A 16,712-nucleotide genomic window follows, 5' to 3' on the forward strand; every position below is an offset into this window, starting at 1 on the left:
AAAATGATGATTTGCTGTTGAGAGGTTGCTGAATTTGACCATTTGTCTGTCAGTGGCTGTTCGATATTTAAGTCATTTTAAGAAATGAGTTTCCAACCCTGGCAGCATACCAACACACTGAGTCATAGCTGAGTCATACACATGTACAACCCTCAAATGGAGCGGAGTGTTGAGGACAAGGCAGTGTGGTCTAGCACAGGGCAAGTAGACCATGAGAGTGGATAGTAGAGCCCTAGTTCTGTTTCTTTGGGCTGTAATCAAAGGTGTGTGTGTGTGTGTGTGTGTGTGCTTTCACTGGTGTAGGCAGTGGACAGCAGGTTAAAGGCTGAAGGTGTGTCCATACACGGTCACTGGGTCAGAGCTGCGCTGCACTAAGAGAGGAGAAGACTGGAGAGGAGATCAGGGCAGGATAAGTGTGCTATTGCCCCTGTGTGAGTCGTGTGTGTGTGTGTGTGTGTGTGTTGAAGAGGTACGTAAGAGCCCTCGCTGTCCTGCATGGTATGTGGGTCCTGAAGGGCTGTAAATGTTTTGCAAGATTGTTGTTGTTTTTGCATATTGGGTTTACAGAGCTCTGGTGCATCAGCATGTTGTCAGCATGGCTATGCCAGTACAGCAGCGATGCTCAATAGGACTTCCTAGTAGAGCACTATTAATATACTTGCTGAAGCATTCCATAGTATGAGTCTGTACCATTATCAAATATACTATAGCACCCCACAGCATGAGTCTATGCCAATATACATATAGTAGCATCTCAGTGTGGTCTCCCATACAGGAGTTAATTGGGAGAATGAATGCAGAATGAATTAAATAAAAAAAAAAAGATGGGTGTACTCGGTAGTTGAAGTGGGATTTGGCAGGTGGGGGAACCCTAAAATCCAGTGTCGGTGCAACGGGGGAAAATGGCTCACTGTTGGACAACATATTGAGTATCGTGGTGTAGCAATACTTTTTGGACAATAATTGCTAGCTTCTTGGTCACCTCTGTATAGGCAAAAAATGAACTCATCATTTATTTAAACAATATCATCGCGCTATATCGTTGGTATGAAAGAATATATTTATTATACAAATATATAATAACTTTAAACCCCTTGGTGTACTGCTCTTCCATGAAACCCAGTGGAGTAGTACAGCTGGTCAGCACCTATTCGTATGATCTGGTGCTGAAAGCTTTGGCCTAGCGTAGCGTTTGTGTGCTGCTGCACATGCACCCAGCGGCAGCATGGTTTCCCCCTGCGGGTTGTTTTTTGTTTTGGGCCGGCCTGTCTACAGCCGCCTCCTGGGTCCTCAAGGCGAGATGCCTCCTGCTAAGCTCCTGTAATCACATAAATGAAGTGAAACTGAGGCTGCCAGGCTTCTCCCCCCTTTGTGTTGCTGTTGCACGGCCTTGTTCATGGTGATCGTACTGAGCACGCTCAGTAGAGAGCAGACGCTGGTCCTGTTCTGGCTTTGGTCCGGCCCCTCTGCTCTGGCCCATGCCCGGCTGTAGGCTGATGAGTGATTGGAGACAGTTGAATGAATGACAGCTGAGTGAACTAACTGTGTTTGTGTTGGTTTGTTTGTGTGTGTGTGTGTGTGTTCCTTCCCTTCTCCAGAGCCCCTAGCACCAGGGAAACCAGCTTCATCGAGAAAATGAAGAAAACCGTAAGTTGGCACTTTAGTAGTTTTGCATTCCAGTGCAATGATCTGGCAGGTAGATCCAGCTGATTCTGTTCAACAATGTTAATATTTATAAATTCTGTTAAATCGCAATTTTCTAGAATGGAGCCTTTGTGCTCTGTGAGAGATCTCGCTTTAGTGTGATGACAGGGCTGTTCAGATTTTGCCCTCTATTCACTTCAGATGTGTGTAACTCTGCCAAGTTCATGTCAGGACTTGAAGGACTTTTTACTGGAGCTCTGACACACACACACACACATACACACACACACACACACACACACACACACAGACACACACATTTGTTTTGAAGAGTGAACTGTGGCGCATGTGTGTATCATCTTTGCCATCTCTCCCTGCCAGGGCCGAAACATTGTGGTGTTCTACGGCTCCCAGACGGGCACAGCCGAGGAGTTTTCCAACCGACTGTCCAAGGATGCCCAGCGCTACGGCATGAAGGGGATGGCAGCGGACCCGGAGGAGTACGACTTGGTAATCATTAGACTCCTCCTCCTCCTCCTCCTCCTCCTCCTCATCATGAGACCTCTCCTCATACGCCCTCCAGTCACATCACAATTTCACAGTACAGCAGAAATGACAAAAATGACCTTATGTTTGATAAGGGCTTTATAAGGTCGCTTTGGACAAAGAAGCCAAATCCCATAACCATAACCATAAGGGCGCCTTCATAAAGTGTGCCTGAATGTTCTAGAAAAAAAACTGAAGTGAGTGAGTTTTACCTGTTGTACTTGTATTGTTTTGTTATTTCTATCAGTAATAAAAAAGTGTTTTGTGTATGCGTGTGCGTCTGTACAGCTGCAAGTGTTTGAGTGTTTGTGTGTGGTCCTCGACTGTGTAATGTTTACAGTCGTGGGGTGCCTTGGCTCTGTACTGCATTCCTGCATTAGCTGCTGCGTAGTGTAAGTAAATGTGTGTGTGTTTGTCTACAGTCGGAGTTGGCGCGTTTGTCGGAGATCGAAAACTCTCTGGCCATCTTCTGCATGGCCACCTACGGCGAGGGCGACCCTACGGACAATGCCCAGGACTTCTACGATTGGCTTCAGGAAGGCGACGCAGACCTGGATGGACTCAACTTCGCCGTGAGTTCCACTTCCTGTTCCCTCAACATCATTTCCTCTTTTATTGCCAGTCCCAGCATGACTTGACGGTCTTTCTCAGCCTGTGGAGTAGAATGAGTTGTTTTGTTTGATGACGTGACTCGCTTAGTCATGCTCTTGTGGGAAAGAGGATGTTACTGGAGGGGCAAATAAGACCATGACCAAGCATTTAAGTGATCTCAGCAAATTTGGCAAGTCGAGGGACCTGATTTCAGTCATTCACCATCAGTGCTGTGTGAAGATGCTTTATTACTGAAAAGGGGCAGCTCTAAGAAAACCCACATGAGCACGTCACGGTTGCAGCATTAAGGGTGTGAAGGACTCCTTGAGTCGAACCGTCAGGCTATTATGACTGACCCATGTCACTATCGGCCACTGCGGTCAGCCATTGTGATTATGGTTTGATGTGAGCCAGTGTATGGTTCACATCAGTCTCCACAGAATGGAGAAGTTGAGTCATGTTCTTGTGAATGAGGATCTGGATTTGAGACTCCACTCTTGCAGAAGTCGAAACTCCGCTCTTGCTTAAGTCTCGCTGATGCAGCAACATTTTGGGGGATTGCAGTGACACAGCAGTTTTGACAGACTGGTGAATGTGGCCCAGTTGAGTGACTCAGCAGTTACTTGACACCAGCACCCCTCTACTCACTCACTCACTCACTCACTCAAAGCACACATGACTGAAACAAATATTTACCCCAGAGGCCTTATCTCTTTCGCCATGGTCAATTACTGCAGTGACCCTTGACTCCTGCGGAGGGATTATTGTCTGTGTAGTTTTCCCACACACTAGTGAAATGGGCAGATTAGCCAAAGCCTCTGGGTTAGCTGTGTGATGACTTGGACTATAGATTCCACTCTCTTCCTTGGAAGGTATTTAAGTATGTGTTTTACATTTGCATCTTGAGCCCAGGCTCGGTTAAGACTTGAACAACAGCGTTTAGGCCCTAGATTTGCCTTCAAAGGGTGCACACATATAGATCCATAACATAAGTATAGATATGAGTGCTTATATATATGACTGGGCCCTTTTTCTATGTTCTTTTCTGTGCAGTACTTTGCATTAAAGGCATTGGCTGCATTTTCAGAAATTGCCTGCTGTGCTGACATAAATGTACATTGCTTTGTTTGGATTGAAGCATCTGTTTGAGGATCAGCCTAATATTAATAAGAAACTGAATGCCGTGTGTGTGTAGGTGTTTGCGTTGGGAAATAAAACGTACGAGCACTACAACGCCATGGGCAAATACGTGGACAAGAGACTGGAAGAGCTTGGAGGCAAGAGAGTGTTTGACCTCGGCATGGGAGACGACGACGGCAAGTGAGTATGACGAGGGTGTGGACCAATCAGAAAAGAGGAGCAACGTAGTCTAGCGCTTACTAAAGACCTGGAAGAAATGAAAGATAGGGCTTGTTTATGACACTGACTTGTGATGATACACATCCTGGATTTAATTATTTGTGTGTTTTTGAAGCTGGAGAATATATGGGTTCTAGTCCTTTTACTCTGTAAATACTTGTTGCAAATCTCTCCAACAGACACGTACAACCTTAGTTATCTACCAGGACAGTAATTTATTTCTCCTCCATTGGCAGTGAGTCAGTGGCGGCTTGCTTTATCTGAGAGCCAAGCCTCCGGTCGAGTTGTTTGAATAGAAGCCCGGGCATTCATTTGCACATCTTTCCATTCGTTAGGATCGTCTCTAAATGACAAACATGTGCCTCCCCCTCACCTCTGTTTCTACTGTGTTGAGTGTAAGCCCTGTGGATGATGATGATTTGTGGTGTGTGTGTGTGTGTGTGTGTGTGTGTGTGTGTGTGTGTGTGTGTCTGTGTCTGTGTCTGTGTGTCTGTGTGTGTGTGTGTGTGTGTGTGTGTCTGCTCAGCCTGGAGGAGGACTTTGTCTCGTGGAGGGAGCAGTTCTGGCCGGCCATGTGTGAGCACTTTGGAGTGGAGGCCACTGGCGAGGAGTCCAGGTTAGTGCTCCAACCAACCCCCCCACGCCCATCTTCCCTGCCCCTTCTGCCCTGCATGCATCAAACTCCGAGCAGGCTCAAGGCTAGTCACTCCCTCTGATGAGGGTGACCTGTCTGTACTACCTCTCCCTCTCTCTCTCTCTCTCTCTCTCTCTCTCTCTCTCTCTCTCTCTGGTGGACTGACAGACACCCACATTTTTGTTTTTATAGTATGCAGTGTTCTGGGCAGAATAGCAGCCTTAACTTGGCTGAGTTTTAATTACATACCACTGGTAGTCCTCATGAGAGAACTGAGCTGTGTTCGACTGTATAGTGAGTGAGTGGACAACCATTACACAGCCCTGAAATTATGAGAGAGCTGAGGACTGTAGGACAGCCCTGAGACTGAGAGAATTGGGAACTGTGTCCTTTTGGACAGACTTGAGACTATGAGAGAGCTGGGGACTGTGTCCTTTTGGACAGCCCTAGACTGTCACCGGAGTCCTGGTGCCTTGCAGCTGCTGTCCTTCTGTTCTCTGTTCCCCGTCTGCTTTGAAATCTCCTGCATTAGCATTAGCATTAGCATGGCCTACTAGCCTCTCAAAGCTTCATCCCCATCAAAGCAGACCGGGGAGCTCTGTGATGTGCACATCTGCAGATCATCCCTTTCTCTCTCACTCACTCTCTCGCACCCACACCAAGGTTTTTACAAAGATTTTTTAAAATGACAACCTATATTATAAATGCAAACATAATACAAACCAGTATAATTAAGGCATGTTGACAGAAGATTGATGGTGTCATTTGGAATGCAGTCGTGTTTGAAACTAAATTATTGTAATTTCATACCATCAAAGCAAGCTTAGGCTTACACACACACACACACACACACACGAAAGCACACTTACACACAAACACACAGTATACACTTATACACACACACACACTCTGGCAGATACTGAAGTCGGGCACATAGGCAGACACAATGATGGATGTGACTGACAGATGGTGGATAAAGCCACACACACACACAACCTTTCCCCCCATTTCCACAACCTATGAGCGAAAGTGAGGGATTACTTCTCCATGAACAAACACACACAGACACACACACAGAGTTAACCTGCCCTCTGTCCCTGATGTATCATTTGCCAATATGAGTTGAAGATTGTTGATTACTTAAACTTGACACAGACACCTGTTGTACCATGAAGGTTGATGATGTGAGAACAAACACATACACACTGTGCTGATCCCCCCCCCCCCCCCCCCCCCCTCTGTTCCCTCTCCCTGCTGTAGCATCCGTCAGTACGAGCTGAAGGTGCACGACGACCTCAACATGAACAAAGTGTACACTGGAGAGCTGGGTCGACTCAAGAGCTTTGAGAGCCAGAAACCGTGAGTTCACAGCCAATCACGGCTTCACAGAGCTCCTCACAGCATTACCGCATGTGCATCGACAGTGTCGGCAAGGATGGTTATTTTTAACAGAACCATAAAAGCTCATGACCTTAATTTCTATGTTTCTATGTCTAGGTTCTTACTCATAGTATTAAATTAGCAAGATGACGTTGCCGAGTTATTAAACTACCTGTGTGTTTAATTTAATTTTAATTAAGACTCGACCCACTCCTTTACTTGTTCCCAGTTGCCCATCAATGAAATTAGGGTGCCTGTGAATCTGTAATTTATTGTAATCAATCTGTAATGTATTCGCAAATATCATCTAAATCGAAGGTGGATACCAAAAATGTACTTTCAGTTAGAGTTGTATCACCAGTTTAGCTTAGTTTAGTTATTTGTTTTATTTGACGGCATCCTTGGCTGACCTGAAGCGGTGCGAATTCATAGCATTTAGAAGAGATGAATAGTAGTACTATCGCCCCTTTTAGTTAAAAATAGTTGGTGTGTAGTATATCCACTTTCTCAAAGCCCAAAGTGTACTCTGACTGAAACCAGCACCTGGGTTTCCTGCAGTTCTGTTTAGCACCGCTAGTCTGACCCCCTTTATCACGCCGATGGTCCATCGATGATGTAAGTGAGACTGACTAACTGAAGTGTCCTCGCCGCTTTGGCTTCCTCTGCACGTCTGACGACGGCTCTGACGCGGCAGGTTGGGGAGCTGTAAAATAGCTATGTTAGTGCGACGTTCGATTCCAGAGATAGGAAGCGGAGTTTGATCTCCGCTTCCTATCTACTTGCCTCACCCGCTATGTCAGCTTGTTCCTCGGAACAGTATCACTTGGTAGACTTGGTGCGATGAGTCATAATGGGCTAATTCAGTGATCCCTGTGATGCGAGGCCCCCTGGCAACTAGCACAACAAATTTCTCTCATGTCTTTGCTTCTAAGAAAGCCCACTTTTGTTTTGTACACAGGAAGAGAAATTAGAAGTTTTATCCCTTTGCCTTTCGTTTGCATCTTTATTGTGTCAACGTCCTAATTATTTTTGTGTTTTGTGGCCCCTGTTGCACTCTATTACTGGGAGAAATTTAGAAATAAATATACATTAATGTCCATTAAAAAATAAATTGTGACTGGGTGTGTGATTCGCCATTCTGACTCTCATTTCTCTCTCGCAGGCCCTTTGACTCTAAAAACCCCTTCCTGGCACCGGTGACGGTGAACCGCAAGCTGAACAAGGGGGGCGACCGCCACCTCATGCACCTGGAACTGGACATCACCGGATCCAAGATCAGGTAACGCTCAAATAGAGTAACGACTAACATTACAGGTGTTAGGATGGATGAACCTCACCATAGGATACCATTACAGGTGTTTGGATATGTGAGCCTGGCCTTTAAGCGCATCTTTGAGTGAATGCAGAACTGACTGTATGTGTGTGTGTGTGAATGATGTAATTTCCAGAAATACGTTAGGCTCAAATGGCCAGTGTTGTAGTCAACTCACTATGCCTCGAGTCCGAGTCCAGGTTCGAGTCTCCAGTGTTCAAGTCCGAGTCGAGTCCACTACTCATCCGAGTCAAATCCGAGTCGTGTCACTATCAAATGCAAAACTGACAACCTTTGGGGCATTCATGTCTCCAGGCATTTGGCGCCATTAAATTTAACGTCCGTTTTGTAGGAACATGACGTGATGTATGACATGAAGCAGTAACACTCCATTGCACTAATGTTAATACTAAAAATAATTTAGATATTAAAATCCTTTACCAAATAATATTACAATGACATATTACAGTTATAGCCTAATGTGACGTACAAAAAAAAGTTGAGTCCTTGTCTCAATTTCCAAGTCTGCATGGTTTGAATGTACGAGTTCAAGTTCGAGTCATTCAGTGCTCAAGTCAAGTCACGAGTCTCTAAATTTAGCTCATGACTCGAGGACTCGAGTACAACAACACAGCAAATGGCCAAAGCCAAGATGCTTCCCACATAATTTAGAGAGGAACAACAGAGACGCAGTGCACTCTTCAGAGTAGTGCGTCATCACTGCCAGCTCTGTATAAAACATTCGAACATTGATATCAGTCAGTGAAATGCATGATTGGAAAGGCTGAACTGAAGATACATATTGATATAGTAGAGATTGTTTGCGGATGATGTCATTGGTGTGGTTTTTGCTTTGTGGCAAGTCTTTGATACGGTGCTAATAGGTGAGATAAGGCTTGCTTACAGCAGTGTTTGAAATCACCTGAATGATTTCTGAGTGCTTATCTGGGTTGTTAATCAGACCCTATAAGCTATAACTGTACTGTGCTGGTTTTTCAGCATGTCATCAGTCTTGGCAGAGGGCTTATGGTGTTGTACTGCACTGTTGCCTGAATGACATTCCTCAGGAGGGGGCGTACGTGACTGTTACCAAATTATGAATGTGACCTGAAAGGTGTTCTCACTCTCACTCTCACTCTCACTCACTCACTGTCTCTACCTACCTCTTTTTCTCCTTCTAGATATGAGTCAGGAGATCACGTGGCTGTTTATCCCATCAATGACACAACTATTGTGACCAAGTTGGGTGATATCCTTGGAGTGGACCTCGACACTGTTATCTCTCTCAACAACCTTGACGGTATGACGTTAACCTTGTGGAGTGTGTTTGTGCAACATCTGTGTGAAAGATGAATGGCATCATCTGAAGGCTTCTCCGTCTGCCCACGCATCTGAGGGAGGGAAATCAGACTTTGTTTAGATTTAGTTTTTCAGTCATTACTAAATACAGATTACAAATTTGAATTTCATATTTCTTGAGAGTTCTTCTTAGTAATTTGAAATTATGTAAATTTATTATTTGTGAGTTGTGACCACAGCTTCAAAATACAACTCCTAAGACAGTACTTTCATCAAAATTCGTCAAAGACCTTGGGAATTGTGCCAAGTTGTCAGCTTTCTTTGGTGCTGTGTAGAAACTCAGGAAATGTGCTGGCTCCCCTGTCATGTTTAGTCCATACCACCATCCTGAGGTGTGTGTGTGTGTGTGTTTTTGTGTGTGTGTGTCCCTGTCCCTCGCAGAGGAGTCCAATAAGAAGCACCCATTCCCCTGCCCCACTACCTACCGCACCGCTCTGACCCACTACCTGGACATCACGCACCCTCCGCGCACCAACGTGCTCTATGAGCTGGCCCAGTACGCCACTGACCCCAAGGACCAGGAGAACATGCGCAAGATGGCCTCCTCCTCCTCCGAGGGCAAGGTGAAGGGGGGCATCTCCATCTCCATCTCCGTTCAGTCTCATTGAGACTGTGCCTGATGTTGACGCTGTTGTATAAGAGACAGAAGAGCTTTCCAGAGAATCTATTAATTTAAGCTGAAAATACAAATTCTTCTCCGCACAAGACTGTGTGACTAACTAGAGGGGGACACATAGCTTGCCTTTAACATAATTAAAGCATCACTCACACAGGAAAAAAAAAAAATAACAATGGTTCGATAACTTCTTTGTGTTCATACTCGCCCCCTTGTAATGATTGAGTAAAGCAGCAGATCACCTCTACTCACACTCAAAGGCATTTAACAGGTTTGCGTCTCGGTAGCCTTGTGAGAGTGCACAAGCAAGGTCAGGAGTATTATCTATGCTGTGAACTATCCTAGCTATTACTTCCCCTTCTGTGAGCTGGCCTTGAAGTTCAAAAGCTTAATCTGCTTTTGTGCTCTGTGTTTAAAATACGAGACGAGTTTGGATAGGGACATTTATGTTTTACTCTGTGCATAGAAAGAACCAGAGTTCCAACACTGTTCAATTTAAGAACATCAGATCAGTGAAACACTTACTTTCCTCATGACAAATCAATGTGTCCATGGCAAAAATCCACGGCAAGAAAGTATTATAATTCCAACACTTGCAGAGATCATACTAAAGTGTGTGTGTGTGTGACCCTGTTGCTACTCCCTGATATTTGAGCCCTGTTCTCTGCTCTCCTGGTCAGGCGTTGTACCAGAGCTTCGTGCTGGACCCGTCCAGGAACATCCTAGCCATCCTTGAGGACATGCCATCGCTGAAGCCCCCTGCTGACCACCTGTGTGAACTGCTGCCTCGCCTACAGGCGCGATACTATTCCATCGCCTCCTCCTCCAAGGTGGGCCATACCCCCGCCACCACACACACACACACACACACACACCTGATCCACCAACATTTCATTTAAAACATTTCATATTTTGTTTTTATCTCATTTCACTTGAGAACAACACAATGTCCCCATTAGCACACTGCCTGTTTGTGTAAGCAGAGCCTTTTGGTGTAGCTCACTGGTGCCCTCTGTTGGTCTCTCAGGTACACCCCAACAGCATCCACGTCTGCTGCGTGGTGGTGGAGTACAAGACCAGCACGGGCCGCACCAACAAGGGCGTGGCCACCAACTGGCTGAAGAGCAAGCTGCCCACCGACAACGGCCACAAGGCCACCGTGCCTATGTACGTGCGCAAGTCCCAGTTCCGCCTGCCCTTCAAGGCCACCAACCCGGTCATCATGATCGGGCCCGGCACGGGCATCGCTCCCTTCATTGGCTTCGTCCAGGAGCGCGGGTGGTTAAAGGAGCAAGGTAACACCTTACACACTCACACTCACACTCTCTCACACACACACACACTCACACTCACACTCTCTCTCTCTCACACACACACACACACACACACACACACACACACAAACACTGTTGTGTTGCTTCACATTACATTGGATGATTATTGTTCTTTGAGCAAAAGGACCTAAGTCCCTAGTTTGGGAGATTTGTTTTACATTTTCATATTCATGCATAGCATTGTATTATAACTTGGGGCAAAAATGCACCACTAATATTTTCATTTAATTTCAAGTCATTTACATAATTTCATGACTTGCATAAGTTGACTGACCGGTTCGTTTCAGAAGGTCCTCAGCCAACTAGTCTGCATGCATACAGATTTCTATTGTGTTCAGTTACAGTGTGTAACTGTCTCCAGTAAACTATAAACATTGCACATGCTGTAGAACGAAGCTGTAAGAATGAAACAACTATACAACTGTATGAGGAGAGAAAGCCTTGTGTATCTGAGAACATGAGGAAACGCTAAACTCTGGTCCATTACTGCAGGATCTCTAATGTACTGTACTGTGTTGTGCTGGATCTCATTTGTCCTTTAGCTATAACATGCTATGGAAGACTCAAGCCACCGGAACTCAACTGCATTACTATCACTTTATCCATCTCAATTATGTAAGTGACGTGACTCAGTGGCTTGGTTGATTTAACGTGTGTGTGTGTGTGTGTGTGTGTGTGTGTGTGTCTGTCTTCACTCTGCAGGAAAAGAGGTTGGTGAGACAGTGCTGTATTACGGCTGCCGACACAAGAACGAGGACTACCTGTACCAAGAGGAGCTCGAGGAGTTTGAGAAGACAGGCGTTCTAACCAAGCTTAACGTGGCCTTCTCCAGAGACCAGGATCAGAAGGTACAACCAGTCAGATAGACTGTCCGGCTTATGCCCCCCGTTGGGTCATAGGGCACCAAGGTTGCTGCCAACAGCAGCAGCAGTGTCCAGCATTAGACAATATCTGTATATTACCCTGTGTTTCGTCTTAATCCCAAAACTACACAGAAGCTAATTTTAAGTAGCTAAACAGGCTTAATTCAGTAGCTGAACAGAGGCTAATACTAGCTTATGTATTTCCTGTTGATCATGCCAATTATGTAAGATTCTGACTGGTTAGTGTAAGAAAATGGACAGAGAAAGTACATATACCCACACAATGACCAATGTGGGGGGTGTTGAAATGTCCTTGCTATAGCTGCAGTATGTGGGATGGTACTGCTCTAATTATGATACATGAATGGTAAGATAACACTTTATTCAGCTTACTTTAACCTTGCTCCTTTAAATTGCTCCAGAACTATTCGTTGCAGCGAGATGAAACCTTTATTGCGTGCCCGAGCAGAAGTTGGGCTTTCCAACAATACTAGGCACTTGTCTCTACTATGAAGTATTTGAAAATAATCAGAATTTGAAATTAAATCAAATTGCATCATATTTACAGTCTATACCACTCTGCGCTCACCTGCGCACCCATTACTGTCGTTTGAATTACTTGCAAACCCGTGATCTCATAGATATGCCACGCATGTCAGATGAAAGAGGAGACAGAGCTATCCATTGATGCCAAGCACATCCTTCTGGGTGAAAAGGATCATGTTACAAAAACAGATGAAGTGACCGCAAAATAATAAGTTCAACCTACCCGATGTGTTCGTGGCGGAGCATGTTCGTAATCCGACACCATCATGTTTGTGTTCCTTTATGGCAAAGCATGTTCATAATCCGTTTTTAAGATCCTAGCAAATTACTGCATGGTATCCAATTCAAAGCTCACATTGCATCCCACTTCGACAAAGGAACACTTTTTTGCCTTAACTTTGTTCATTGCAATGCAGTAAAAAGTTTTTGTAGAGAATCGTCATGAGTGCACACACAGGCTACCATGCATCAGTTTGTGTCACAGATGTGGAGCGCAGAAAGCTCATTTTTCATCACTAAATAAAAAATGGTATTTATTTCTGTAAGGCACACCACAAATTACTGTAACTTGCCCCAGAGTCTCCCTCCAACATGGTTCAGGACACTACACACAATGAAAGTAATGTCCAGCTGGCAGCTTGATGTGGTGAGATACGTTTCAAAATGTAAGAATTCATCACCAGACACAGAGTCCGGGCCTTAACCCCACTGAGAATCTTTGGGATGTGCTGGAAAAGACTGCGCAGTGGTCCGAATCTCCCGTGATCAGTACAAGGTCTTGGCGAAAAATTAATGCAACACTGGACAGAAATAAATGTTGTGACATTGCAGAAGCTTGTGGAAACGATGCCACAGCGAGTGCGTGCTATATTCAAAGCTAAAGGCAGTCCAACGAAATATTAGTGTATTAATACATGAAATGGTGGCAGGTCTGGGTAGCCTAGACTGAAAAAAACAATATATAGCATGTGTGAATGGCACTTACAATGACCAGGATAAACACTTATAACTAAAGGTAGTGAGAATGTAGGCCTCATAGGGTTAAAGGTGGGTTGTTCAAGTTCAAATTCAATTCAAGTTCGCTCTTTATAATTGTCTACTGAACATCACCTTAACCAAACCAAACCTTAATCCATAACCTTAATCCATAACCTTAACCGTAAATTATAGTTCAGACAGTTTATAATCTGGATATCTGTAGACAGTCTTATAGGGGATCATCCAAATAAAATGGGACTGATGATGATGAACTGTACTTTGTGAGTGTGTGGTGCTGCTTTTCTTAGTCATACTGTGTCTCTGATCCTCTCTCTCTCTCTCTCTGCGTGTGCGTGTGTGTGTGCGTGTGCGTGTGCGCTTCTTTCTTTCCTCCCTCCCTCTGGATTTGTGTTATCTCAGGTGTACGTCCAGCACCTCATAAAGAATAACAAGGAGGAGATCTGGAACCAGGTCCACTCACAAAGTGCACATATCTACATTTGTGGGTGAGTGGAAATCACACAACAGCTTTTATTTATTCCTAGCCTAGCTAACTAATGCAGAGGCCCATCTTTACTAAATGGGATTGGAGTGTTTATTAAATTGGATTGTTTAGTTGACTAAATTGTGGGGACAAAACGAAAAAGACTTGGTTTGGTTTGCTTTGTATGTTCATGTTCCAAGAAACTCCATGTAAAAATGTCAGGACAAAAATGAGACCTGTTTGTGATCCATCCATAGGGATGCTCGTAACATGGCACGAGACGTGCAGGCGGCATTCTACGATATCGCTGAGGAGCTGGGAGGCATGACGCACGCCCAGGCCACCGACTATGTCAAGAAACTGATGACCAAGGGGCGCTACTCGCAGGACGTGTGGAGCTAAACGCCTATCCCCACCCCACCCCACCCCCTCCAAGCACCAGCCTCCTCCCTTGAACAGTATGGGGGGGGGGGGGGGGGGTACCAGGGGGCTGGACACAAGTCTATCTTCTACAGTTATTTTTAGTTTTGAATTTTGTTTTTGTCATTGTTGGTTTTTACATGTTTCTTGAGACCACATGTGCACACCAAAAACAGTCTCTTAAGAATGGTAAGGTGAACAATGCTTTGGGCTGACTCCATAAACTCATTGTACATATGATGGGGGGGGGGGGGGGGGGGTTGCAATGTGCTAAATGTGGACCAAATCTCACTTCCGCAGTGACCAGGAGATTGAGGAGGATTTATTATAGATATCATATGTGTAAATTTGTGTAGAAACATTTTCTGTGCAAATAATTAACTTTATATCATCACTGTTGCATAATCAATCCATGCAGAGCTTGACAAGGAGCCTTTGAATGTAGCCTTTGACATTATGCATAGTTCCAGTGGCTGTGCAATGCATTTATTTTTTTTAACTGTGTACAGTAATTGGCGACAGCCACCGCATATTGCAATGCAGGATCAGTTAAAGGCATAGGATGACTCATTGCGTCTATCATGGAGCTTCTCATAGGGGAAGCTATGAGGCTGCCTTTTATGGATTGTCATAGTCTTTTTGACTTTCAAGTGTTTGATGCAATGTTCCTAAAGTACATGCAGACTGCAGAGGGGTGTTCTGGCTCAGATGAAAGCATCACCCTGTGCACACATCTTTATTCCACACTATTCAGTTTACTTTTTTAAGTGATTAACTGTGTGGGGTGTAAAGGTTTTTTTTTTTTTTAAGCTCATCAGTCACTTAAATGCTTCCGATTTTAATGCAAAAAGTTCCCTGATTTCCCCAATATATCACTATATTGTTTGGAAGAGCTCCCAGATGAGGATGTATTTACTTTGATCATGGTTTTTCATGTACTGTAATTAGAAGCCTGTGAATTAATCTTATTCCGTTTTAGATTTTCGTATGTCTCTCTCTAAGTCTGATGCACATTTGTGTCCAACATTTTAAACGGTGCACTTAAACAAGTGGTTTGTTCTGTTCTTAGTTTCACTGATTGGTGGCTATTAACATGGGCTCACTGTGTTCTTGGGTGAATGCAAGTGTGTCCAATGTTCACATTTGAGTGACTTTTAAAAGGGTGGGATGGGGGGGGGGTGATGAGCGATATGAACTTTGGAACCGCCTGTTAGTACTCTTTTTCTTTTCAAGGAAATGATGTCTCCTCTCCAGTCAGACCCCACAAATTTATTGTAGACAAAGTGAATTAGTGCCTTATTATATAGCTTGCCTTCTTTTAACTTGTATCAAGAGTTAGGTACATTGATACTTGCTGTTATTTTTCTGTCAGCACCATCAACTTTTATATGCAATTTTCCTATGTATTAATATAACTAAGGCATGTCTTTCTAAATTAATAAAACTGTGATTAAAACGTGTGTCTCACTGTGGTCTAACTGGCAAGACACGAAATGTGTCAGATACTGGGCTATGATCTTCACTTATTGAGTAGGCATAACTCGTGGCCCTTGGTGGTCATTGTAGGCCATATCGTTTGTTGATCAGTCGAGTGCGTAAGGCCAGAGAGAGATACGCACACTCCTCACACTTCCAATGCGATTACGATCTGACAGCTGGCTGGCAATATTGGTGACCACCCATAAATAACAAGTTACCATGCAACAGCAACCATATTGCCTTACCGTTCATGGGCTCTCACGTCACCTCAGACGCGCGAGCGCACACGCACACGCACACGCACATTCATCCTTCACATTTTCCTCTTCGTGAACTTCGAGCAAAATATCTTCGCTTTTCTTTATTAGCTTTTGCTGTGGTCTTATTTTAACAAGAGTTACAGATAGGGCCATGTCTTAAAGAAAACACTCATAAAACCAATCGCAAATTGAAGACTGGGCTTAAATGGGATTTGGCTGCACAAAATTATGCCGGCAAGATTTATTATTTAGCGCATTTCATACACATGAATACTTGGATGTGCTTTATGCAAAGACAATGATAGTAAGGAAAAGTATCCCAATGTAGGCCTATTAACATGGATAATTAAAATACAGACACAACGTGGAACAAGAGTGCATCTGATTACAAACGTACAAATATAACATTTAATTATATATTTAAAAAAATATATAATAATATATATTTGGTACAATGACTGACATGGGGACCTGATGCACTGTTGTGGGTTTTGGACAGTGAAGGCATGGAAATCCCACTTTAGTCTAAACTAGCCCATTGCACAGAGAAATTCATCAGCTAGGCCTTCACAGTGTTTTGTTTGTTGTTTTTTTTTTTTAAAGGTAGGCCTGCAGGACTTTACAGAGAGGCGAGGGTCGCCATGAATTGTTTAGGTGGAACAAATATGACGCCAGTATGAGGCTTGTGTTACATTTTCTGCTACAAAGTGACCATCAGTGGTTTAGAGGGCCTGGAAGTCTTGTTCTTTCTGGTAGGAGCGAGAAGCAGTGACAGCTAATCACATTCATTAATTGTTTGCCTCACATTCATTAAATGTTTGGCCCCAACGAGACAGTAGGGCCTAATCTAATAGGTTATAGTGGCCAGCAGTCTGTTACAATTGCTTACAACTGTTGCTCGATCCAG

The 16,712-nt window shown here is 44.2% G+C and overlaps 1 protein-coding gene across 2 annotated transcripts in view; it reads left to right on the top strand.

Moving 5' to 3' along the window:
- Positions 1-15,522, top strand: part of porb (P450 (cytochrome) oxidoreductase b) — a 28,940-nt gene extending 13,418 nt beyond the window's left edge. For both annotated transcript variants that reach the window (XM_042064202.1, XM_042064203.1), the window contains 14 exons: positions 1,599-1,647; positions 2,026-2,154; positions 2,613-2,762; positions 3,977-4,101; positions 4,667-4,756; positions 6,035-6,133; positions 7,317-7,433; positions 8,648-8,766; positions 9,207-9,388; positions 10,122-10,271; positions 10,469-10,736; positions 11,478-11,623; positions 13,583-13,668; positions 13,904-15,522. In XM_042064202.1, coding sequence (XP_041920136.1) covers positions 1,599-1,647; positions 2,026-2,154; positions 2,613-2,762; positions 3,977-4,101; positions 4,667-4,756; positions 6,035-6,133; positions 7,317-7,433; positions 8,648-8,766; positions 9,207-9,388; positions 10,122-10,271; positions 10,469-10,736; positions 11,478-11,623; positions 13,583-13,668; positions 13,904-14,048 — 1,855 coding nt within the window. In that variant the 3' untranslated portion in view covers positions 14,049-15,522. The remainder of the gene's footprint in view (positions 1-1,598; positions 1,648-2,025; positions 2,155-2,612; positions 2,763-3,976; positions 4,102-4,666; positions 4,757-6,034; positions 6,134-7,316; positions 7,434-8,647; positions 8,767-9,206; positions 9,389-10,121; positions 10,272-10,468; positions 10,737-11,477; positions 11,624-13,582; positions 13,669-13,903) is intronic.
- The last annotated feature ends 1,190 nt before the right edge of the window (positions 15,523-16,712 follow it).

The sequence above is a fragment of the Alosa sapidissima genome, chromosome 15 (genome assembly GCF_018492685.1).
Source record: "Alosa sapidissima isolate fAloSap1 chromosome 15, fAloSap1.pri, whole genome shotgun sequence".
Lineage (NCBI taxonomy): Eukaryota > Metazoa > Chordata > Actinopteri > Clupeiformes > Clupeidae > Alosa > Alosa sapidissima.